This window comes from Pituophis catenifer, unplaced genomic scaffold (assembly GCF_029215685.1).
Source record: "Pituophis catenifer annectens isolate HBS135680 unplaced genomic scaffold, rPitCat1.0.hap2 SCAF_1, whole genome shotgun sequence".
Classification (NCBI taxonomy): Eukaryota; Metazoa; Chordata; class Lepidosauria; order Squamata; family Colubridae; genus Pituophis; species Pituophis catenifer.
The window spans coordinates 233578691-233604606 of NW_027256881.1; the positions used below are offsets into that span (position 1 = coordinate 233578691).

Below are 25916 nucleotides of genomic sequence, written 5' to 3' on the forward strand. Positions count from 1 at the left end.
TAGAGATTTACCTGTCTGCACCACTTCATCTGATACTGGATAATATTACCCTACAGGAAATTAGCATTTCTTGGAGAAGGCCAAGCTAAAGCTTAATTTCCTATATTTATTTACTGATGTACTGGTTGCAATGCCTGTGCTATAAATAAAGGCTCTGTTGGCTAATGTTTAAGTGTATTCAGATGTTTCTGAACCTTGTCAGCTTTAACGTGTGTGGATTTCAATTCTCAGAATTCTCCAGCCAGCATGCCAAGGTTGGGAAATATTTCTTCATTCAGTCATTGAATGGGGCTTTGGGGGCCAGTTATTTCTGCTGTTATGCGTACAGCCCCATCAGTGTTGTTGTGAGCCACCCAAAGTTGATATGAGTCACACAGAGCTGCATTTTTGGATGGGCGGCCACACAAATCTTTTAAATCAATATAAATAAATTATAGTTAAATAGATATGTAATTTATTTTAAATTTAAATAAATAAATATATTGAGGTGCTAGAAATTGTGAAGAGAAGAGCAACAAAGATGATTAGGGGACTGAAAGCTAAAACATGAAAAACAGTTGCAAGAATTGGGTATGTCTAATTTAATGAAAAGAAGTACTGGGAGTGACATACTAGCAGTGTGCCAATATCTCAGGGGCTGTCACAAAGAAGGGAGAGTCAACCTATTCTCCAAAGCACTTGAAGGCAGGACAAGAAGTGTATTTCGCTGTGCCCTCAAAACCTTGTTGTTCCGCCAGGCTGGGCTATCAATGTAAAGATTTTTAACTGGTTTTAAATGGGATTTTAAATTTGGGGTTTTATAAATTGGGCCTATTATTTAATAATTTTAATTATTTTAAAACTTTTGTCTGTCTTTGTGCTTTTAATCAGGCTGTACACCGCCTTGAGTCCTTCGGGAGAAGGGTGGTATAGAAATAAAATTAATAATAATAATAATAATAAGAAGAAGAAGAAGAAGAAGAAGCAATGGATGGAAACTAATCAAGGACAGAACCAATCTAGAACTAAGGAGAAATTTCCTGACAAAATAATCAGTGGAACCACTTGGTTTCAGACGTTGGGGGCGCTCCAATACTGGAGGTTTTTAAGAAGAGACTGGACCGCCATTTGTCTGAAATGGTGTAGGATTTCTGCTTGAGCAGGGGGTTGGACTAGAAGACCTCCAAGGTCCCTTCCAATTCTGTTAACAGTCTACCATCTCTCCTTCCCTCCCTCCCTCTTCCTCTTTCTCTCTCTATTTTTTTCCTCCCTTTTTCTACACAGGGTTCCATCATGAAATACATTTTGCTTATTTTTAAAAAAAAAAAATCCACTGAGTGCAGATGCTACAAGCTCTCTGGGTAAAGTGTTCTACTGCATAGCTATTCTTATAGGCAGAAAAACCTTCCTGATGTTTAATTCTTTTTCCACTCAAGCCCATCTCGTCTCTTGTCTGACCCTCAAGAGGTTTAGATAACAGTTGATTTCCTGACCAAGAGCAGCCTTTGACATATAACCGAATCCTGTTATCTCACATCCGCCCCTCTGATTCTCCTTTCCAGGCTAAACAAATGTTGCTGCTCCTTCAGAGCCTCACGTGGCATTTCGTCCGCTTTATCAGCTCTCTTGCTCTCCTCAGAAAATTCTGCAAAATTCATGAATCCCAAGCATCTCTCTTGGAAAAGCAAAGGGCCTGAAATCCATCTATCATGACTTACACAGTCAAAAGTGTTTCTATAACCCAATTTTCTTTCCCTTTATCAGTTGCCTTGCCTCAGTTCCATTAATATCCCATCTCTTGTCTTTCCCCATCTTTTTAATGCTATGATCTTTGCCATTCTGAAAGTCTGTTCTAAAGCTGAGGGTCAGAGCAGCTAAAGTTGGAATCCTTCCTTCTATTGAGGCCATCCTGAAGGCAAGGAGCAATCCCAGGAGCATGTCAGAGGATGAATAGCAGCCATGTCTTAAACAACACTCTCTCATCAGACTGAGATCTGACACTAAATGCAATTTTGCATTGCATCTAAAACCCAGTACCAAATATTTAATAAACCGTTTTGAGGGGAAAAAATTATTCCAAATCCCACCCTAGCAAATTGAATAGTTCTGCTGTTTTGTCTCATTGGCTCTCATAAAAATAAATTGAATTTTAAATAAAATTTAAATTATTTATTTAATAAAATTAAATAAACCATGAATGTCATATCTCGATGTCTGGAGCCTATGAGGGTCTAGATGAGGAATGACAGGCTTCAGCTGAACCCTCGCAAGATTGAATGGTTTTGAATTGTGGGGCCCACTGATTCTAGGACTTTGCCATCTCTGGTGCGCTATCCCAGAAAGACCCTGTGTGCAGTCTCATGGTCCTCCTAGCCACATGACTCCTGCTCAAAGGGCAGGTGGCATCATGGTGAGAAGGGCCTTTGCACAGCTGCTTGTGCACCAGTTGCATCCTTTTCTGGATTGGCAGACACGCATGCCTTAGCCACCGCCAGATTGACTATTGCATTGGTTCTACATGGCGCTTCCCTTGAAGAGTATCCAGAAGCTTCAGCTGGTACAAAATGTAGCAGCAAAGGCCGTAATGTGCACTTCTAGAACCGCACATGTTACATGTCTACTCCACAAGCTGCATTGGTTGCCAGTCTGCTTCCAATTCAAGGTACTGGCATTGATGTTTAAAGACCTGCATGGAATGGAACCAGACTATCTGTGGAACTTCCTCTCCCTGGTTACATTAGCCTTCCCCATAGGTTCTGGCAAAGAAGGCATGCTGCAGGTGCCATCAGCTAGGGGTCTATATTTGGTGAGGCCCAGGAGACTTGCCTTTTCTGACATGGTGTTTGCCTTATGGAACATTCTGCCCCCAACAATTAGATTATTAATTCCACTTTCAATATTCCAGAAGTCCCTCAAGACCTAGTTATATAATCAAGTCCAGGGTTCCCAAGGAGCTGGATATATTGCTGGTATATTTGTTTTCATAATTTTTGTACATCACCCAGAGTTGCATTTTGTGAGATGGAAGGCTATATAAATTTAATTAATAATTAAATTAAATTAAATTAAATTAAATTAAAAAATTAAATTAAATTAAATTAAATTAATAATTAAATTAAATTAAATTAAATTAAAAAATTAAATTAAATTAAATTAAATAATTAAATTAAATTAAATTAAATTAAATTAAATTAAATTAAATTAAATTAAATTAAATTAAATTAAATTAAATTAAATTAAATTAAATTAAATTAAATTAAATTAAATTAACACTGCATGAAGGGAAGTAGCCCATCCCTATCAAACTAAAGAGCAGATGCAGTATTAAATGTTTCTGTTCTGATTGCTGTTGGTACATCACACAGTGATAGTATTTCCATTGCATATACTGAACTAACAGTTAAGAGAAAACTGGGCCATATATTAAATATAGAAGATCATTCAGTTGTGCTGGGCTCCATCTCCAGACTGTATAATCCAGGAACATTCACTAACTCATCCGCTACCTGGCTGGCCAGCAAACTTTCCTTCCTAAACCATAGCAGTCAACAGAATAGGTCCAGGTGGAGCCGACCTGCATGCTGATCTCCTAATTCACATGTATTCTACATATATCCATTGTATGAAAGAATCAAGACATATTCCTAACCCAAGGTAGAAGGAACCATGTCCAGCCAAGTTTTTATCAATGGTTGCTATCTCACATGCCATGTTCCTTCCCTTGAGAGAAAATAAAACTTTGCTGTCCATCTCCTCTGGCATGGACCAAACCACTCTGCAGTTCATAGGTACTGTTATTGGCAAAGAGTGTACATATCCCAGGAATGGAGCCCAAGGATCATTTGGGTCTCTCAGCAAATAGGTAATAGGCCCCAACCAAGTCTGCTTGTCATCCTGCCACTTTCATAAAGGTCTAGAGACTCCCTGCTGCTTCTGAAACTCATCTTGTAATCCATCTGAGAAATTTTTGCTCTAGACCTATTCCTATTCTCACAAGTGGTTTGGCCATTCCTCTTGGGTTTATCTAATCTATCATGGGCTGGATTGGTTTATAGACTAGCTCAAGCTTAACATTTATGCTTTGTCATGCCTTTCAAGCAATGCCTACATATTTTTTTTTTCATTCTTGTAGTTGGCAGATATATCCTCCTTTGATTTGTCAAGCACTAAATAAACAATTCTTTCCTTTGGATTGCCCATCCATTTTCATCCACTAATTTCATCCACATGGCTGGGTTTGCAGAAACCATTTATCCAGGTCAATTAAAGTTCATATGTGTGAACCCAATCAATGTGTTCTCATGCAGATTCAGTGGTGTCCCCACATCTCCACCCCACTCTTTTTCCTCCCCCTTGGATGGATACCTCTGACATGGAGTCTCACCGCGCTGAGCGTCTGACCGGCAGCGTTGCAGGCTGTGCACACGTAGAGTCCACAATCTCGTGCTGTGCAGTACAACACCTTAAGGATGAAGTAGCCCTCTCTGTCCTCATAGAGCAGGTGTCTTCTTCCAGAGGACACCACCTTCCCATCCTTCTGCCAGACGATCTCTGGCTTGGGCTTGCCAATGACGTAGCAGCGGAACTTGGCATGCTTCCCTTCATTCACAGTAAAAGATTTTGTAGGGAGGAAACTGGGAAGCATTTCTCCATTCTGCCTGCCTTCGGACAATACAATCTGTGCAGGGTGGTGTGGATGCCTCTTCTCCTCTTGTGACTTGGGTGGCTTCTTGAAATGGCAGTTTGGGGGAGCCCCTGGAGATGGATCATTATGAGGAAGGCATGCCACAGGATCTACCAGGAGCACAGCGGCAGCCATGCTCTCCCCAAAGCTGTTCTGTGCTCGGCACACATAGACCCCTGCATCTGGCAATCGGGTGTTATAGATGTGCAGAGAATGCCAGTCCCCAGGCTCTACATCCATTTTGTAATGGCTGCTCTCAAAGATGTCTGATAATCTGCGTCCATCTTTTTCCCATTCAAGCTGCCCTGAGACCCTACATGCAAAAGTCACATCTTCACCCCGGGTCACACATGCTGAGACAGGTCTATTCAGGAAGATGGGCGGCTGACAGTCAAGATCTCCGTTAGGTTTCAGTTCAGACCCTGTCTCCACTTTCAGCAGAGCAGCTGCATAGGTTTCACCCACACTGTTCTTCGCTTTGCACACATAGCGTCCACTGTCTGCTGGGCCAGCCTGAGAGACCAGCAGGCTGTATGCATCCCCGTTCACTTCAAGAAACATCCGACCGGAGGGCAGTTCCAGCACAGAGCCGTCTTTCTCCCAGACAATGCTGGGACGTGGCTCCCCGGCCACCTGCCATTTCAGGATGGCATTTGTGCCACTTTGGACTGAGAAAGTACGAGGAGAGGCAAGGAACCGGGGAGCTCCACGAAAAGCATCCATTGCCAGCCTAGTGAGGATTCAGCTCAGGTCGGGGACCTATAAAGAATCAGATCAAGGCAGAGTTATAGTTGGAGAAGGAGGAAGGGTTGAAAGGTCAGTATCTTCACTTAAGATGAAATGAGAACAGTAAACTACATGGAGAAAACAGTTCAGAGCATAGTTCAGCACGCATGATCACTTCACATTTCACTCTCATTCTCTCCTGCATTTCTGGATAAAGTTCTAACTCTGGCTTTAATCACACTGCTACTCAGTCCTCGATGTTGTAAAATTTGGACTGAATGGGAAGCCAGGCACCTAGTGAAGCTATTCCACAACTATTAGCAAGGGGAGTCCAGAGCCATTCCAGCCTACTACTCTCCACCCCCCTGCAACAAATGGTATCTCCAGGATAACCCCGCCACATACTGTATTCTTATTTTACACAATCCTTTTGTGAGTCTAACATTTTGGTGCATTGTGTTGATCTCAGCTGAGCTAGGCGATTCTGCATGGCACTAATAGACAATTATATCTTAAAACTAAGAACTGGACTGTAGTGAATAGATACTTTTGTGAAAGTAAGATAACAGATAGGGAGAAATTAAGTCTCCTTGCTTTAATCTTTGCAGCTCTTCCCAGTAGCATGAGGCAAGGTCATGCCAGAACTATCACCTTCAATTCTGTTTGCATAAAAGTGGATGTCTCTTTTGTGTAATATATGCATCTTCAGCCATGTCAAGGTACTCTTTATCTTCATCAACATTCCCGTATCATTAATACCATGTTTCCCCGAAAATAAGACCCTGTCTTATATTTTTTTGAACCCTGAAATAAGCGCTTGGCCTTATTGCCATGCGCTCAAAAGCCCGATTGGGCTTATTATCAGGGAATGTCTTATTTTGGGGAAAACAGGGTAGCCTAATTCTGGAAGCCACCCAAGAACTACACTTCCTGGTTTTCAGAAGGATGAGGGCTCCCATGAGGACAGAATCAGTGAGTTATCATGTCAACACAAAGCCATTTTTTAGAGTCACTTTTGCTTTGCCAGGTTTTGAGGGAGCCAGCCAACCTATTTCATTTTAAAACTTTTTAGAGGTTACACTACATTTTTAGGTATCTCTTACCTCAGAATGTCAGATGATACAGTCGATTTTCAGCAGTTGTGTTCAGATGGATTTCAGCAGCTGCAAACAAAAAAAAAAGAGAGAGAGAGAGGCTGAGAGACCACAATATTTGTTTGTTTGCTTGCTTTTGAGAATTATGTTCCACCGTATTTCCGGAAGTTCAAGGCAGCTTACATGGGAATTTGGCTTCCTTTTTTAAAAAGGCTGCAAACCACCTCAACCCTGAGAAATATGTTAAACTGAAAGTAACAGACCCAAAGTTGGCAAGTAGTTCCATAATGAGGTATAGTGACATCTTCACTCAAATTATTTGTGGCATATTGTGTAAATGCCATGAGTAACTTGAATGATGAAGTTACAAAACTGTTCAGGACACCATTTTGACATCACTATGGCTTGAAACAGATGTTTACGAGGAGGAATTGCCAGAGTCCTAGTCCAAACTCTTTAACCAATTTACTACTTTGGTCTTGGGTTGTCCACCCCATGCTCTAGCCCTTCTCAATACAGCACCTGTTCAATCCACCAGAAAGAAGAATGCAAACTAAATTTCTGATTTACAAAGTAGACCTGAAGGAGGTCTAACGAAAAAGATTATGTGTATAGCCAACCATATTTGAAGTAAAGCACAACCGTGACCTATAACTCAGCCATCACCAGCATATTTCAAGCATTTGCATGAACTGGATTACCAATATTGTATGATTATGTATAATATGGCAAGTGGGAATGAAGACAGTTGCACACAGGAACCCCTTAATGAGAGACAGTGTAATGCAAGATTTGAACTAGCGGCTTCCCAATTCGTCTTCCCTGCTGAAATGCTACCCCAGTGCTGAGAGGATCCAGTTGCCCAACTGTCACCACAGCCTGCCAGGCATACTTGCTCTATCATGCATTCCTCCCCTATCAGGCTCTAAATAGTGTTTTGCTGATAATCGGCTGCCATTCACTGCCACCGAGTCCACCCACCCCCAGGAGAAAGTGAGGGGGAGAATTCCAGTAGGATGGATGGAACACCATTTTCTTTTCCCCCAGTTCTCACTGAGATGACTCTAGTATTCCCTGTAAGCTGTTGGTACACAAGGATAGGAAACAGCAAGGAGAAGCTGCTCAGGATGGCAGCCACTTCACGGAGAGGAAGGTTGGGCTTCTGATACGGGAGAAACTCTTGGTCTGTCTCACTCCATAAAGCTCCAGATCACCAAGGCCTGTAGTCTGTTTCCTTTGGTACCCCAAAACCTGTTTTCCTTTGGTTCCGTTACTCAGCAACGAGGATTGGTTACTGATTGTATGGCCCTCATCACTCAGAAGCATCCAGAATATCCTCATAGGCAACTTTGGTTCTCCTTAATCCCATTATTTGCACAGGGACACAAGCTAAAAGGGGGGGCGTAAGAAGGGTCTCCCAACAGAACCCCCTGCTTCTCTCTCTGGGTTCACTAACCTTGTGTATCAGCTTTCTCAGGCAACCGGTTCTTGCTTTTCTTGGTCCTGTCAGATGATGTCCAGCTGTTCGGTCATTCATGGGTGTAAACTCCTATTGCTCTCCTCAATACTTATCTGTCCTTTCCTGTTCCATGATCAGTCTGGGCATCTCTGTTGTCTGCCTGCCCACTCTTCCTCATACACCCCAATTGCTGTCTGCCCCTCTTACACTGTAGCACCCTGGTCTCCTTCTGCCCTGCTCCCCAGGCGTTTGTGAGTGGAGCAAAGCTGAAGTGTTACAAATGCCTGCAGCTGCTGTCCCCAAAAATACTCTCTGATGACATGGCCGGGCTGATAAGAGGGGGCTGGGACTTGGCTAAGTATAGAGCCCAGCAGGGAGGCACACACAGGCATCCCTCAGCCCTGAAGTTGCCTCAGGCTTAGCCCACCTCAAGAGAAGGGAGTAGGGGGAGAACCGAGTCACCCCGCCCCATCTCAAAGCAGCTTGTAGTATGAAGGGTCCTTGATGTTCTCCGAGTTTGGTTGTTTTGTTGCAGATGTTTCATTACCCAAACTAGGTTTGTAGTTTGTAGTATGCCAACAATGGCCTGAAATTTTGATCCCAATGTCATACCACAATATGACAGACTAATATCTACACCTGACCATCCAAAGCGGCTCCTAACGACTACCAATAACAATATGTACCCTGAATCCTCCACATCAGACTGCTGAGTCTATGAGCTTCCATCTCCTTCCCCAGATGCCCTGTCATGATGCATTGAGTGGTAATAAAAATTGGCAGCAAACCCCAAGGCTTGGAATGCTGCTACCAAGCATGGTTCCTCAACAAAAGAAGCAAAGTTCTAGAAGATTCTTTGTCATCAGATCTCAGCCTCCTGATTATCCCTGTCCCTGTATAATTAGAAAAGTGGATCAATTATAACTTCACACAGCTGCACTAGTGGCTGGAAGTATTTCATTACCAAAGACTGGAATGAAGAGGTGGCCAAGGAGATGGTAGTGTCAGCAAAAACAGAAATGGAAATCACACCCACTCAAACATACAAAGGCACACGCCACACAACCCTTACTACCGCTACTTCAGCAAGATTGAATTGTGTAAAGATAATAATTTTTTTTTCACAGATTCAGTAACTTGCAGCCTTCGCTTTCTTTTCATGTTACAAACTTTATCAACAAATATTCTGCTGCCCTAACATATTTTTCTTCCCAGGATTATTTGTAACTTACTTTCTCTGTTCCTTGAGATATGATTTTTTTTCATTTTTCCCAAAAGGAACCTATTTCCAGCAGCATTCTGTTAATGTTCAGTTCAGGAGCAAAGTATGGAATTAGGACAGGATATTTATTTATAAACATTTTTCAACCCTTCATAGAGGTAATTTCTCTAGAAAAGAGTAGCCAGAAAAAAATAGATGGATTTTGCAAGGAAAGATAAATGAGGAAAGATTTTGCACAATAGAATAATTTTTTTCCTTAAAGTGGGTCACCTCTGACTGCAGTTGAAAATTTACACATTTGAATAAAAAATCCTACATACCAAGCAAATTTAAAACGTCAGGATATTTCAAAAATGATTCTTCTGCAACATACCATTTCTGACAGGCAAAGTGTTAGAGGTGAATGCAGATTTGCAACAGGCTTATACCAGTATTATCTTTCTTTCATAAAAACCTCTCATCTCCAAGTATCCTGAGATGGCACAGCAAAAAATTTTTGCTTGTATATATCAGACAAATGTAAGAGGACAAATGTTACCTACATCATCAAAAAGAGGGGGAAAAGAAGATACAGGAAACTGTAAACCAGTCCATTTGACATAAATTCCTGGGAAAATCTAGAGCAAATGATAAAAAGTTGGATAAAGAATGCAGTTATCACCAAGATTATTATAACATGGATTTGCAAAACTAACCTTATCTGATTTATTAAATAAAAGCTTCCATAATAAATGGTGTGAATTCTGTAAACCTATTATATATTGGTTTCAGTAAAGTACTTGAAGTATCCCATGGTATTCTAATTAGCATTAATTTAGGTTAGAGGGCATGACAACAAACTGGATACATAGCTGGCTTGGAAATCACACATAAGTGATTATGAATAGTCATTGACTACAAACTGAGCATGTCAGTAGTGTGATTTGGCTGCAGACCTGCTTATTCTACGTTCAGCCACATTAGTTATAGACATATACTTCCCAAATTTCAGAAAGAAAAAGTCTACTATAATCTGCATTGTTCATAAACAGCAGTCAAATTGGAAAGGTTTATATAATAATGAGGATTAAGGGACTAGAAAATCCTGTGAAGAGAGACTGAAAGAAATAAAGATTAGTCTTAAGAAAAAATAGAGGGGAATATAATAATATCAAATTGCTTAAGACTTAAAAGGATGCCACATGTAATAAAGTTCTCCAGAAGGTAGGATGTGAAATATTGGATTTATATTACAGAACATCCGATACCAACTTGAGAAGCTGTCAGTAAGAACAATGTGACAGTGGAATCAAGTGCCCAGAGAGGCACCAAACTCGCTCCCTTTCACTTCATGTCTTCATGTGGAAATGAGAGAGACAGACACCTCTGTGGAATACTTCTGTCTGAATTCCTACAATGATCAGAAGATTGAATTTAATGGCTTAATTCCGCTCCTCCAATTCTCAGATTCTGTGAACTTGATCCTCTTTAAGACCACTTCAGATTTTGTGGCTTTGAAATGTTAATACTTTCTTGTACATATTGAGGAAAAAGTATTCTCATTGATTCTGCAGTTTGCTGTGGTTCTGTTGAATTCGGGGAAGTTCAACAGGTGAGAAAATAGTGTGGGAATGTGTCCATATGACCTGTGTGTTGACTGACTTTACTGTTGGCCAGTGTCCAGGAAATCAGTCATTCCACTCTTACTTCCTGATGGATAGATGCAATAAAATCCCAAGCCAACATTGCCATCATCTACATCCCCCTTCATCCTCACTTGTTTTATTTTTCTGAAAGGCCCAGAGATTTTCACCTAACCAGGATTAATGATACACTCTTATCTGAATCACAAGACAGGTCTGCCCGAATTGTAGCATAATTGTAGGGTACAGTAAAATGTAACACAAAGCTGCTTTTACCCTCTCATGTTCAGTCAGAATCCAGTGTAGATAAACTCTATTTTGCAAGAATAATTTGAGTTATTATCTCTGCTTCCACTGTGTTGTATCACTCTACCACCTGATTGCCTTTTCTTAGTTCCCCATGCTGCACCTCTAGACCAAGGAAGTGCAGCTTTAAAAAGAGAAAAGAAATGGAGAACGCTAGCAATACTGTAATGTTAGCTTTCCCATATATAGCAATATTCAATTAACAAAGTTGCTTCTCACATATGGTGCTTAAAAGTTTGTGAACTCTTTTGATTTTTCCACAGTTCTACATAAATATGTCCTAAAACATGATTTGTTCTCCACATGTACTAAAACTAGATAAAGAGAACCCAGTGGGAAAAAAAATGAGTTCAAAATTATTTTTCATTTAGTACAGTATAGGGAGGGAAAGTTGTGGGTTTCCAGATGGTTTGTTAAACTACAACTTCCAGGGATTCCAACTAGTTTGTATATTGTGTAAGAGATGCCTACCTTCATCCTCTATTTCAGTCCTTCAGTTTTCATTTGTTGTCTCTCCTTCCATTCTTATTCAATCCCTTGAAACAGTAGTTTTCTCTCAAGTCCTTCTTCACTTTACCATCAGCAATTTCACAAACAAATTTAATACATTTTCAGCATGGGATATTGTACCAAACTAGCATTGACTCTTTTGTTAACAACCAGCTGGTGGCCAAGGCAAACCATCTGTTTTCAATGCTGCTCTGATTAGACCTCTCTGCTACATCTGATACCTTGAACTACCAATTAACTTTATAAATTAACTATTAATGTTCCACCTGAGGTTTATCTTCGTGCAATGATTCTACTCATGAGGTCTACTCATTTCTCTGCTCTTTTCTGCTATATGGAATGGTTCAACCTCCCAACCTTTGTCTTCATCGGTGTATCTCAGGCTTCAGTGTAGGTTCCCTTTCATTTGCTTTGAATTATTTAATTTCTTCTTGTCAGTTTAATTGTCTCATCTATGCTGACAATGTATTTTGTTCTGGATGACCCAATGCATAAACCTCTTTGCAAAGTGTTTTCAAAAGGTCTTGGTCAGGCTCCCCCATCTCAACCTGAGCATAAGAAAGCAGAGATGGCTGCATTTCACTCTAACTATCCCATCTTCTCTCTTTCCATCTCCTCTATTTTATTTTCAGGGCTGTAGGCTGTGGGCCTGCTCTGTGATGAGAAACCAAGGAATCCAGGTCAAGGAAGAACCCTCTTTATGAATTATCATCAATAAAACCACTAAAAAGCATAGCTTTCTTTGAATTACTGAAATGTTCCTTAAGCTCCTCCTGCTTTTCACACATTATTCATACTGATTCAGATCTTCTCCAAACATCCCTCCTTCTGTCTATTATACATCCCTATACTAGCTGGATATCTAGAGAAGTTTCAGTTACTGGTGCATTGGGCCACATATAACCATTCTCGGTCATTTTGAATATTTGCTTGGGGGGGGGGTTATGCCTAACCTGATTGTAATCCTGCTACTAAAATAGCCACAATTATATGATAATCTTTTCTCATCTGGAACCAGGTTCTGTAATCTGATTTATCAACATTTTAAAAAGGACTATAAACAGGACCTTCATAAAGGTGATTTAATAATCACTTCTCTAACCAAAATACAGTGTGTTGTTGTACCAAAATGTCAATGTCGTATTTGGATTGTGTCTACTTATGAAGGTGACTTAAAACAGTTACTGATATTCTACTTTGAGAGTTGTGTTAACTTTGACAGATGGAGTTTTTATAACAGAAGACTCGTTGATTTGGGTAGAAACCTAAAAAAAAAAGTAGTGTGCATTTAATGAATATAGAGGATCATTTTAATTCTAGGATCATGCAAATATTATATTCACAAGCAATTGTACTGCTTTGTAACACCCATATTAAACCCTTACTCAGTGTGATCAAAGGTAGAACCTATATGTCTTTTTAAATATATGTGTAAAGGTCATTCCAATGCATTTAAAGCCTTTTGAATATTGAACTAGGGAGTGATAGTGTGTGGATTGCAAATTGTGAGCTTGTGTACATATGTGAAACATTTGTAAACTGCCTACTAAGTCTTTGATGTAGAATTTAATATGATGTGAATGACTTAAAGCTGAAAACTGCTTGGGATGGAGGAGAATGATCAAGCCCTACAGAACATAACACTTCGACGAAGCTGAATTTCAGACAGTCCAGTAAAAAAACTAAGGAGAATCGCCCCTCTGTTACTGCTCCAATGTTGACAACTTGGGGACTACGTCCATCTCTCCTCCAGAGTACTCTGCTCTAGGTCCTGTCCCCTAGGCAACACCGTCCTTGCATTCCAGACGTCTCCTGTGTTTTTGCTGCCCATGAGATAATATTCATTGCTACCAGACATTTGCGTCAGTGACAGATAGTCTCAATGCCATCATGCCCCAGCTTGGCTCAATAAAGAAATCAGGAGGCAGAAGGAGCTGGGCAGATTCAACAGAAGAGTCAGTCTACCTCATCCACGAGACAAGACTTCCCTACACACATTCTGAGCCACCAAGCAGTATCTGGGAACAGTGCCTCAGCCGGAACTCTTACACACAGGCAAGAGCATTTTTTTTTCTTTGCAAGAACTTCACACAGCCTGCATCTCGTTCCCTCGTACCTGATGGATCAAAGCTTTCTGCACATCTGGACCAGGATGAACTTCATGCTGATCCTGCAGCTGATTTTGCTGGGTTCTGCTGCTGTTGCTGGCTGCAACAGGGATGCTGACAGGCCATTCATCCTGGCTAAAATCAAGGAACATTTCCTGGACTTTCTTGGTCCTGTCCCCCAAAATGAAAAGATCCAAGGGGGACAAAGGGGGCTCCACAGGCGGCATACCTTGGACACAGAAGTGACTCGCAGCTTGGAGGAAGAAGACCTATCCCAAGTGATTGCCTTCCCAACCCAAGGTAAGCAGAACCATGATTCAAGGGGTCCTGGGAGGTTTAAAGAAAAAGTGCAATCGTTATTTTATCATCTAACCCATTTCAACAGATGCAGGAACAAATACTGAGGTTAAGCTCATGTTGTGGATCCTGCACAGAGCAGAGGGTTGGACTAGATGATCTTTTAGGTCATGTCCAACTGTATGATTCTATGAAATCATATAGCAGTGAATTTCATTCCAGAGATGTGCATGCACACACAAACACACATATTTTGATTTTATTCTAGCTATAGCAGAAATTTAAGCCAGATTCAGCAGTTCAAACTCAGCTGATGCTGCCAGTGTGGGTGTTCTCGGGTATCTTGGTGGCTTTGAAATATTTCACTTTTCCTGTAGATATGCACTCCGGTTTTCTTTCTAGTTGTTCAGTCTCATTGAATTTAATGCAATTAACAGGAGATCTTTACCTGACCTTAAACATAGGTCTAATTGGATTCAGCTGGATTATTTCCAGATAACAAGATATAGTATTTCAACCACAATTTGTAATGTTATATTCTTTTATTTGAGAGTTAGTCTCAGTGTGACTTACTTCAAAATAGGCAGGTAACACTGTTCTGTGACTTCATAACGAACTTGCAACCTTAAGCTTTTTGTTACACTAACATAAACCCGCTATTTTAGATTCTGCAGGTGCTTGTGTGTTGAATTGCCTCGTTAGGAAATATCTTTCAAAGAGATCTCAACTTTCCACAATCCAGATTACTGACGTGGGTTTATGTCTGAATAGGAAATGAGATGTAATGATGGTATGCAGAAAAAAAGGGGAGGTAGAGGAAGACAATTTAAAATCCATAAAGGGAGAAATGACTCACTAGAATCATGTGAACTTTGAATATTATCACTCTTGCACATACACATATTCTTTTACAGGTTTGCTAGTATTGCTGTATCTGAGCTGCAAAAGTCCAGATTTCCATTTTACAGGAAGAAAGAATTATGGTTGGAAAGAATTATGTATCTCTTTTCTGCCATCTTGTGGCTGTCCAGATTTTGGCAGCCCAGTTTTGACAGCTGTAGCTTCCTCAGCACTTTCTTTGGAATTTATTTAGTATTAAATACACAGGTCTGCATTATGAATACATGTATTAATGTACAGATGAAAAACTTCAACAGTAAACCAGGCAATATTTGTATGGGATTCAGTTTCCACAACTGCAAGATTTTGCTGTCGTCTCACATGTAAACATATAATCAGAAAAATTCTTTTTCTGAAAAACAAATGTTATTAAAAGGCATGCGCTTATGCCTTTTGATAAAAATGTGCAAGTTAGAACAGGTGGTATCAGTTTCTTCCTGTGTTTTTGTTTGTTTCTTTTGTTTTTTTGTTTTGCTATCATAGCTTAACCCTGCTCTTCTCCTACAGTGTAAGCATATAGCAACCCCAGCCAGTTATTAATCTAATAAAAGAAAGAACTTGGCTGCATTTTTTGAACCTGCCCTAATAAAGGGAAAGGAGGCTTCAGAGTCATCAACACTTGTTCTTTCTTCTTTCACTTCTCATTCTTCCAGTCTAGGATAGCCTACAGCAGGGGTCTCCAACCTTGGCAACTTTAAGACTTGTGGACTTCAACTCCCAGAATTCCTCAGCCAGTGAGGAATTCTGGGAGTTGAAGTTCACAAATCTTAAAGTTGCCAAGGTTGGAGATCCCTGGCCTACAGTATGTAATGCCAAGTCCCATTAATCCTTCTCCTCTTTTGCAGAGATATCCTGTGAGCCACTTCAGCCAGATGCACTTCCAGAGGATGAGGGAGTTTTCACCCACATTTTTCAACCCTCAATACATATCCTGAGTCGTGAGGTGACATCAGCTCAGCTGTGGTTCTACACGGGCCCTGTGATCGTTCAGAACAGCCCTTTAGAAGCTGCCTCCAGCAACAACTCCTTCCCAGAGATACTCACGCTCTCTGAAGAAGGCCAGGTTCCTCTAGCTACTATGGCAATGCCAGCTCCTGAGGGCTGGACAGTCTTTCATTTTAGAAGATCCTTCTTCCATTACCTTTCCCAGAATGTATTTGTGCTCTTCATTCGTTGCCTAGGCTGCCCCTGTGTGGCTGATGCTGAAAAGATGCCTTTCCTTGTGGCAACCACCAAACCCAAGACACCAGACCGGGACCGGCGTTCCTTAAAAGAAAATTTTCTAGCTAATCTCACTTTGTTCCAGCATAATGCTATGCCCCATGACAATTGCCACCGCACCTCCATCAACATCACTTTTGAAGAACTAGGATGGGACAATTGGATCGTGCATCCTAGCAGCTTTATGTTTTATTACTGTCATGGAAACTGTTCTGGCATCCAGACTTTGATTCCCAACTCCCAGGATTGCTGTGCTGCCTTGCCAGGCACCATGCAGTCTCTGAGAGTCCGTACCACCTCAGATGGTGGCTACTCCTTCAAGTATGAGACAGTGCCCAACATCATCACCCAGGACTGTGTCTGCATATAGCAATAACTCAACTTTAGCAATATAATGCTCTCCTAAAGGAAAGCTATTGTCTTGCTCAGATCTGTTCACTCTAAACCCTCTGCAACAAGATATCTTCTTCATATGAACCCAGAACTAAAGCACTTTTACTCCGGGCTTAATAGTGCCAGTGCCTTATTTTTTTCGATGTGAAGACTGACACCTCTGGCCTTCACAGCCAGATTTGGAGGCCTCACAACATCTCATTTGCCCTTGGATTTTATTAACAGAAGCTAAAATCAGAATGGAGAATCAGGACTGGAGTGGAGAAGCTGTTTAATCTTCCCCTTTTGTTTTGTTCACTCAAAAGTGCCACTGCTCAGCTGATCTCCCACCCACAGAATAATTTCAGGTTGGAGAGGGTGATATTGAGCAGACTGGAAGGGATACGATAGTCTTCCTCCTCCTCCTCCTCCATTTGTTCCTTCTTGATGACAGTCCACAAGAAAAGCAAATGAATGTATTTTGCATTCTGTTTTTGCCTGACTGTCTTGAACCTATATTTCTGAACAGAACAAGAAGTGCAGTCCTGTTTTCCAAAACTAGAAAGGAAAGTTTAAGGAGTCTCACAACCTGAGAAAAAGAATAGTGTGTGTGTGTGTGTGTGTGTGTGTGTGGATTCTTATTAATCATAGAACAGCCATAACACTCTTTCAGTTAACTTTCTGAATTCTAGGGATCTGAATACTTCCTTTTCAAAAATCATCTCATTTGCCCTTGGATTTTATTAACAGAAGCTAAAATCAGGATGGAGAACCAGGACTGGAGTGAAGAAGCTGTTTAATCTTCCCCTTTTGTTTTGTGGGGAAAATTGCCCATTTTTGATGAATGATTAATCATCCTCAGTCCTGACATGCTACATTTTCACTGTGTCTTTCTTTCCTCATGCTCTTTCAGATAGATTTACCCTTGAGGTTCTACAAACACAAAGAGGAAACTTGCAGCAGATTGCTTAGCTTCTCGACCACCTCCTTTCTTATTTACCAAATGAACCAAAGGCTGGGGAATAGGACATATATGTATCTATTCTGATAAGAGTTATATAGACTCTTATATAACGTTTGTGTGTGTGTGCACATACATACATGCAGATATACACATACAGATATATACAGTATATATAGTCTATATAGTTCTTATCAGAATATTGGGGAAGCAGGAAAGTGGGCCTATTTTAGAAATATTTAGAAATCTCTAATTTTAAAAAACGTTCAGTTGAATGCAGCAAGTACGGAGAGTTCTCAACTTACAAACATTCATCTAGCAACTGTTTGAAGTTACAATGGCATGGGGAAAAATGACTTATGACCAGTTCTTGCACTTACAACTGTTACAGCTTCCCCCGGTCACATAATCAAAATTCAGGCACTCGTATTTAAGGTGGTTGGAGTACCCCAGGGTCATGTGATTGCCATTTGTCACCTTCCTAGTTGGTTTCTGATAAGCAGTCAATGGGGGAAGCCAGATTTGCTTAATGACTATGATTCACTTAACAACCACAATGATTTACTTAACAACCATGGGCAAAAAGGTCCTAAAATCAGGTACGACTCACTTAACAACCGCCATGCTTAGGAGTGGAAATTCTAACCCCAGTTGTGGTTGTTAAATCGAGGTCTACCTGTTTAGCTTGGTTTAGGAATTGGTGATGTCTGCCTTTGGCAGTAGTTATTGTCATTTGATAAATATTCCACCCAAGGAGGAAAATTTCAATTTCACTATTGAAATGGATGAAATAGAAGTCAATTGGTTTAAACACGCACTGAGGATGGGGTGACTGTCTGCTTGCAACTGGAGAGTATCCTTAACCAGGTACATGGTGAGGTGGCCAGTGTAGGCGTCCCCTTGCTTTGTGAAGCTGGCATCCTAATCAGCAATCATTGTAAAAGCCTGGTTAAAAATGTTTCCAAAACAATGACAGTTAAAATAAAAACTTTTATTCTCTAAAATTCTCAGTGCTATTCAGTTGTTGTTGTTGTTGTTGTTGTTTTAAAAGATGCCACTCCTGGGACAGTTTGTGCTCAATTAACTAAATAAAAAAAGTATAATGAATGTCAGGGGGGGAAATGCTTTTCATTCTTGATTTCATATAGGTATTTTAGTGTAAATTCTTGCAGGTAAGTTTCAAGGTATTCGTTGAAGAGAAGGAAGCAGCCGAGGAAAGGATCAATTTGGCTTCAAACTCCAAGATAGCACTAGGATAGAGACATAACAGGATGAGAGCCAGCCACTGGTTTTGGGTGGTGGATGAGTGGGGATATGTGGACAAAGGGCCCAAAATGGACAAGGTCAGGATTTTGTTTTTCTGGGCTTGGGAAAGGTTTTGTATATTTCTTACTGCAAAGAGACAGGAAACAATGACTTTATTTTTCAGCAGTCATGTTCAAAGGATGTCCTGAAGACCATCAAACAACAGGTTCAGGCTACATACCATCCAGGCTCCAGAGGAACAAACTGTGTGTTTGGATTTGACTTTCTGTATTACATGAACCCAGACAATAGTAGTTTATTTATTAAAATACAGTTAAACAAATCATAGTGTAATATAGTAGATGAACACACTATTTATGCATTGAGATGTATGTGCATAATGTACTGAATTTATGACTTAATATGTCTGTCTACTGCTTCTTAGAATGAAGCAACACGAAGAGGTTTATAATTAAAGCAGCTATAAAATAGATGCAACAGTATGAAGCAACATTCGGTGAACCTTAAAATATATTTAATAAAAAGTAGAGGAGGGGCATTTTTCCACTCTTCAAACAAAAGAAGCTTGCTGGCAATATTTCCCACTATCTGGGTCCTCAGATTACCAGCTAAACAGTGAAGAATGCAATCAGAAGCCCCAAGTCTTTGATGAAGGACCCCAAAGGCTTTCAAAATTGACCCATAAATTGTACCTTTACAGTGGAGAAATTACTAAGCGATGGGTAGTAATTTTACCAACTGGCAGCCTTGATTCCAGTGGCCTAGACGCCTGGACAATCAATCAATTAATAAATCAATCATAGTCTTACATTTTAAAAAATAGAGATCTCTTTTATTCTGACTAGATGGCTCAGTGGCTAAGACACTGAGCTTGTCGATCAGAAAGGTTGGCAGTTCGGCGGTTCGAATCCCTAGTACAGGTCTCCTGCGTGAGCAGGGGTTTGGACTAGATGACCTCCAAGGTCCCTTCCAACTCTGTTACTGTTAAATACTGTTTAGCTGAGCTCCTAACTCTACTCTGGAGCCTGGTTATATTCTGCAGGTAATACCAAGTTTTGTCAATAGATGGCTCCCAAGGCAGATGAACAGAAAATACAGAGTTCCTTCATCTTGAGTCCCCTACTTGGCAGATACTGACTTTTGCAAAGTTCAGTGAAAGCAGTGTTTGCTGACAAGAGCCAAAAGGAGCAATCTCTTTCAAGATTTCATAGGCAGGGAAGAATGATACTATGTCATTCTGTTTACTATGTGCACCCTCATATTTTAGCCCAACATGCAGTGCAAACTCGGTCTGCGATTCTAGAAGCTTCACTTGAATAAACCATAATTCATTATTTATAAGTAAATGCGTCCAGGTGTACACCGCCAATATCTTAAGGTGACCAAAAAGTATTTCTTGCAGGTGTAAGAACAAGGGATTTAGGAGGCACGTTTACTACATGGTAAGTAAAAGCACTGTCTCATTCCTGTCCCCAACTCTAATTAGGTTTTGCTGGAAGTAATAGATCTCGGAATGGAAGAGCACACAGAAAAATACAGGTCATCATACTCCAAACAGCATGGAAGGTAGGATGGGAAAGCTGTGAGAAAGGCTTCCCTGTATGAGTAGGAACAGATTCACAGATGGTAACAGTCAGGTTTAACTTGTGGCCTAACTTGTAGGAAAGGTATGTAAGGGTGAACAGCAGTCAAGGAGGCCTCACCCTCCTGCCCATGCTTGCAATAGGCTGACCATTGTGTCACATGTTGAAGTACATTGTACCTGTTCTTCAGGCCCTACAATAGTTACCAGGTTTGTTGGTGCAAATTCAAATAAAACCCTAAATCAGAGGTGGGCAACTATGGCCCTTTTATGACTTGTGGACTTCAATTCCCAGAATTCCTGAGCTAACATGGCTGGCTCAGAAATTCTGGGAGTTGAAGTCCACAAGTCATAAAAGGGCCATAGTTGCCCACCCCTGCCCTAAATACAATAACAATAACTTGTTGCTTAGGTGCCTCCAAGATTGCCTTCCCCTACCTGAACTGGTGCATCGAAAGTTCATCTCAAAATCTCTTCATTGCACCCCACTTTTGTGAAATGAGAAAAATAAAAATCAAGAAGTGCAGTTTGTCAAGTTGTTTCATCTACCTTCTGTGGAACAGACGGTCTCCCTGTAGAATTAAGACTTGCACCATTCTTTGTAAAATTCTGGAAGCCACAAGAGGGACATTTTTCCAAAGAACATCTGGGTGAATAGTTTGCTACTGCCATCTATATTTTACTTTGAATTACTTATATCAAGCTATTGTTTTTGTTACAAATTATTTTTCATGTTTACTTTTAATAATTATTAGTTGTTTTAATTAATCTCTATCATGAGCCCTTTTAATTGTTGGGAGTTCTTATAGTAAATTGCCATCCATCTGTACTAATTAAACTTGTACAGAAGGAAAATAGCTGATCATCTGAATCATTCCTTTTATTCATGCGTGGGACAGACCCTTCAATATTTTAGGGACAAGTTTAGGAAGACTCTGGCTTCAGGGAAGGTGATCATTTTCCACAGGTTTCACAGGTTCCAATTTCAAAACAACTTTGCAAGGAAACGATCTTGGACTGACACCTTATGGCTTAAATGCTGCTTTTCATTCTGGGACTTCCTCCCTGTTAGGAAGCACTATTTGGGAAATCAACCAGACACCGAATCCTGGAAGAAATCATGACCAGCAAAAGGATTGTTTTTTAAAATACAACACATAATTCAATTTTAAGATTTGCTATCACAAGATGTGAAGATGGCTACCAGCTTGGCTGGTTTCCAAAAAGGGTTGGACCAGTTTATGAAAATCAAGGGGTTATTGACTGTTTGCTTTGATGGCAGGCCACCTGCTGGGAGACCTGTGGGCTTCCTTGTGCAGTTGGTTGAGCGCTGTGAGAAGACGTCTCAACCAGAGACAAAGTTGAGACGTCTTTGTAGATGGGACAAAGGTCCTGTCTGACAGGACATTGCTTATATTCATATAGTGTTGCCTGGCAATAAGGTGATTGGATTTTGCCTCCTCCCAGTTCTTGGCAACACACTCCCTGAGAAATGCTTCTGTGTTAAATTGGCACAACTCTGACCCAGGATAAGACACTTCTTAAGACACCCCAGCTCCATTTTAATAACTGCTCTTAGTAAAGCTACCCTAAAATTCATAGCACACTTCATGACTTTTTATAAAAATAAGATTGAAATGGGTGTATTAAGCTTCGACGTGTTAAACCTGTCTTCCTTCTTTTTAGGAAAATAACCCAAATTATTAACCCTCCAAATAATATACACATATATACACACACACCGTTCCTATGGTGTTGGAAAGTCCCAAATATTTTACGGATTTAACCCAGCTGCAAAATAATGATGCCTTCTCCTGCCTTACAATATTTATTGATTTGCTGGGATCCACGTTTTTCCCGCTGTGAAGTTAGTGAGGTTTTATGATTACAACCAAGGCATCCTAATCTTCCATAATTGTGCAAACCTTCTTACTAATTACTTTTCCCCCCTGCAAAAAGAGTCAAGACATCAGGATTGCTATAAAAAAAATCTTGATTTTTTTTTTTACCAAATATATATATATATAAACTGTATATATTATACATCCATATAAAAGAACAAAAATTCAGAACTATTACGGTAAATTATATATAAAAAAAATTAAAACGTAAAAAACATTTCATGTCTGTCTCTGAGATGACTCAAACGTGACTTTGGTCCCCCTGCCATTCAGGAGGAACAGAGCACAGCCCCCCACAGAGGGCAAGGAAGGCAGACGCTGCTCATAAGTCAGCATCTTGGAATGCAGCAGAATTATCTTTGGCCCAACCACCAATCTCTTCCATTATCTGGTGGTCAGGGAAGAGGAAACAAAAGATGAGGGAGTTTGACTTGTGCGCGCAGACGAATCCTGAGCAAAATCCTGGAAAGTTGGAGATATCCTCTTATATACAGTAAACTGAAATAATATAAAGTATAAAGGAGGAGACAATTGCTATGTAGCTAGTAATTCAGTACCATTGGGAAGAGAGGTGAAAAAAGACAAAATGTCCTCTACGTAGAACAACAGTACCTCTACAACATGTATAAAAGTAAAAAAAAAATGTTTCCCTTTTAGACCCATAAAAAGACACACATACAAAGACTTATGAAATTAATCATTACAGCTGCCCCACCCACCCAGATCTGGAACCTGGGGATTCATATTATCTCCTTTTCGCTTTCGGAGCATATTCTCATCCCCCCAACTTTTCGGTCAGGGTACTTCCAAACATCAGGCTTATTTATGTGCATTTATGTACATGCTTTCAGTTCCCTCCATTTCTTCTTGTCACCTGGGCAGTTGTCCAGTGCTTCAGAGACCTGGAAATAAGAGGAAAAGGGTTTTTAGTCTCTCACTCCGATCTCTGATCCTTTCATTAATTCTTAGGTGTTCCCAGCTTTTCTGGGGATATATGATTCTGCCTCTTCATACCATACACACAGCTGAGATTTATCCATCAGTACCCATGCATGTTTTTTTTTCTATGCCAGACTTTACATGCCTTTCCTAGCAAATGATACATTTGAACCCAAAACAGCTGGCAATTCAAAACCTCATGGAGAAATTATGAGAAGTCCTATTGTCATTATAGTCTTCAATGAGGGGTCCTTGATGCTCTCTGAGTTTGGCTGTTGTCTTGCAGATGTGTCATCACCCAAAGTAGGGTAACATGTAGCGAAACGTCTACAAGACAACAACCAAGCTCAGAGAACACCCAGGACCCCCCATTTCAACCCTGAGTGACAAATATTCCCCTTTATTGGTAGCCTTTAACAACATTACTTGGAAAAGGAGGAGAAATTCTGAGAAGGGTACAGATTACTGATGCAATTCAAAACCACCCTAATCATTCTCCCTCAGTATCAAATTTGACCTTCCATCATGCAACTCACCATCTTGAGAAGAGCCACTTAATGAGAAAAACTGTTCATTGCTCCAGGCATGTTGCAAAGAGAGTTTAGAGGCACGCTTGGTTCAGAGAACTTATAAGTGGACCCAACAGCTAACAGCTCCAAGAAACCAACCATTCACACCAATTACTTTTTAAGCATAATCACATTCAGACTCAGAATAAGGGCTCCTGCCAAGATAGCCCATTTTTGCTCATCGATGGTTGACTTTTCTAGCACGTTGTCTCTGACCTCCAAACAAAACCTTGTTCCCCATCCCCACTTACCACTAGGTCGTTCACAAGCTGCCCCTTCCTTCTCGTGGGCCAAATTGAAGCGATTCTGCTCCGCAGCCAGTCCATTAGATTCGGGGCTGCTACTTCGCAAAGGGCTGGCGATACCCTCTGGCTGCATTTGGAAAGCCATTTCTAGATGCTCCTGGGCTACCCTCAGGTGCTTACGCAGTCGCTCCAATTCGTGGCTGGGGAGTCTTGACGCCACAGGGTAACGCTCGGCAGCCATGCTCTCTCCCCTGTAACCCAATTTCTCCTTGGCCAATTGGCCCTTGGAAGGATGTTTCTTCAAAGAATGGTAGGTTGGAGGTGCAGAGGGATCCTTCTGAGCATATTGGGGCTTTGGGGGCGGAGCATCATCCTTAAGGCCACGGAGCGCATCCCGGATCCCCCCACAGCCCAGGTGGAAGAGCTCACAGATATTGAGAAGCAGGCAGAGCCCACTTACAGCATACATGATGAGGAGGAAGATGGTTTTCTCAGTAGGGCGAGAGACAAAACAATCCACAGTGTGAGGGCAGGGGCTGCTTTTGCATATATAGGAGGGGTTAACCTCAAACTGGTAGAGCATATATTGCCCCATCAGAAAGGCCACCTCAAAGGCTGAACGGGCCAGCAACTGCAGCACATATGCTGTCATCAAACCATCTTTTTTGATGCGCCGGCGGCCGTCATGCTTCTGGCTCTCAGGCTCCTTCACCTCCTTCTCAGGCTCAATCTCCTCAAAGATCATGGGGTCCTCCTCCCCATTGTCCTCTGCCTCCTCATAATCACGGGCAGCACCATGTCGCACCACAGGCGCCCGGCTTTTTCGAGGAGGTTGGCGTGAAAGCCGATGCAGTGCGAAGCCCAGGTACATCACCGAGGGTGTGGCTATCATAATGATCTGGAAAATCCAGAAACGGACATGCGAAAGGGGGGCAAAGGAATCATAGCAGACATTTTCACAACCTGGCTGCTGTGTATTGCAGACAAACTTGCTCTGTTCATCGTAGTAGATCGACTCGCCACCGACAGCAGTCAAGACAATGCGGAAGACAATCAACACTGTCAGCCACACCTTCCCCACAAAAGTTGAATGCTGGTTGATCTCCTCAAGGAGGCGAGTCAGGAAGCTCCAGCTCATTTTGGCTCAGCGTAGGCCTGCAGCCAAGATACATAATAGGCAAAAGGTTAAACTGAGAAAAATTTGTCGGATTATTCCACTATAGAAGTCAGAGAAAAGGTCCCCTCCTCACCCATCTCCATCCACCCCTGAAAGGATAAAGCATTAGGAAAACCAAAATAATACAATGTTGAGATAAGAAAATAAAAGGAAAACACTGAAGGACACAAACAGAGCAATCCTGGAATGATAGCAGTAGGGAGAGCCAGCCTTATGACCTGTACAGGACAAAGATGTTATTTTTCCGTTCTTTTCCTTTCATCTCTCACTGCCCACAATAATAAGAATTAACTGCAGAAATGTCAGAGTTGATGAATCTCAGAGAAATGCTTGGGGTGATGTCAGTAGAGAAACGGACTTCTGACTCTTTGATCTATGACCTTCTTTGACAAAACACAACTCCAGAAGACTTAGTTTTAATCCCTAATAGGGATGAAACAAAAACACTTTTCTAATGTTGCATGACAGAGATCCCCAGGAACACGTGCCATCCTACCCCAAAGGTGCCTTCGTCAGCAGCACTTTCTACCACACGCCTAGCCCCTTCTGTAAACATCTGGAGGAAAATAAATACCCAGCCTCTGCTACTACTTTAAAACTTCCTTCCTTTTAACAAAACTACGTAACATCAGCGTCATGTCACCCAAAACTGTATTTGTTTGTTTATATATTATTGTGAGCAATAACTTCAAGAAGTTTGCTTTTTTTTTTCCTTCAAATGCTAGTAAGAAAACTTTCCCAGGAAATTCAAGAGTTTCAGATTCTGAACTTTTCCT

At 41.0% G+C, this 25916-nt stretch overlaps 3 protein-coding genes across 4 annotated transcripts in view; 1 reads left to right on the forward strand and 2 right to left on the reverse strand.

Moving 5' to 3' along the window:
• Positions 1 to 8176, reverse strand: part of OBSL1 (obscurin like cytoskeletal adaptor 1) — a 78733-nt gene extending 70557 nt beyond the window's left edge. For both annotated transcript variants that reach the window (XM_070956789.1, XM_070956781.1), the window contains exons 1-3: positions 7940 to 8176; positions 6493 to 6552; positions 4345 to 5422 (exon numbers count right to left, since the gene is read on the reverse strand). In XM_070956789.1, the coding sequence (XP_070812890.1) occupies positions 4345 to 5386 (1042 nt within the window). In that variant the 5' untranslated portion in view covers positions 5387 to 5422; positions 6493 to 6552; positions 7940 to 8176. The remainder of the gene's footprint in view (positions 1 to 4344; positions 5423 to 6492; positions 6553 to 7939) is intronic.
• Positions 8177 to 13567: 5391 nt separating this feature from the next.
• INHA (inhibin subunit alpha) lies at positions 13568 to 18518 on the forward strand. Its single transcript, XM_070957168.1, has 2 exons — positions 13568 to 14010; positions 15753 to 18518. Exons 1-2 carry the CDS (start codon positions 13722 to 13724, stop codon positions 16496 to 16498), a joined length of 1035 nt encoding a protein of 344 aa, XP_070813269.1. The 5' UTR covers positions 13568 to 13721; the 3' UTR covers positions 16499 to 18518.
• A 3828-nt stretch (positions 18519 to 22346) lies between these two features.
• LOC139327357 (gap junction gamma-1 protein-like) lies at positions 22347 to 25101 on the reverse strand. The gene is made up of 2 exons (XM_070957170.1): positions 23970 to 25101; positions 22347 to 23112 (listed from the first exon to the last, which is right to left on the reverse strand). The coding sequence occupies exons 1-2, from the start codon at positions 25099 to 25101 to the stop codon at positions 23105 to 23107; spliced, it is 1140 nt and encodes a 379-aa protein (XP_070813271.1). The 3' UTR covers positions 22347 to 23104.
• Between the last annotated feature and the right edge of the window lie 815 nt (positions 25102 to 25916).

Excerpts from the sequence above, each read along its gene's own strand:
- INHA (XM_070957168.1), top strand. The coding sequence starts at position 13,722 with ATGGATCAAAGCTTTCTGCACATCTGGACCAGGATGAACTTCATGCTG. Across the intron at positions 14,011-15,752 it reads GATTGCCTTCCCAACCCAAG|AGATATCCTGTGAGCCACTT; the intron begins GTAAGCAGAACC and ends CCTCTTTTGCAG.
- LOC139327357 (XM_070957170.1), bottom strand. The coding sequence starts at position 25,101 with ATGAGCTGGAGCTTCCTGACTCGCCTCCTTGAGGAGATCAACCAGCAT.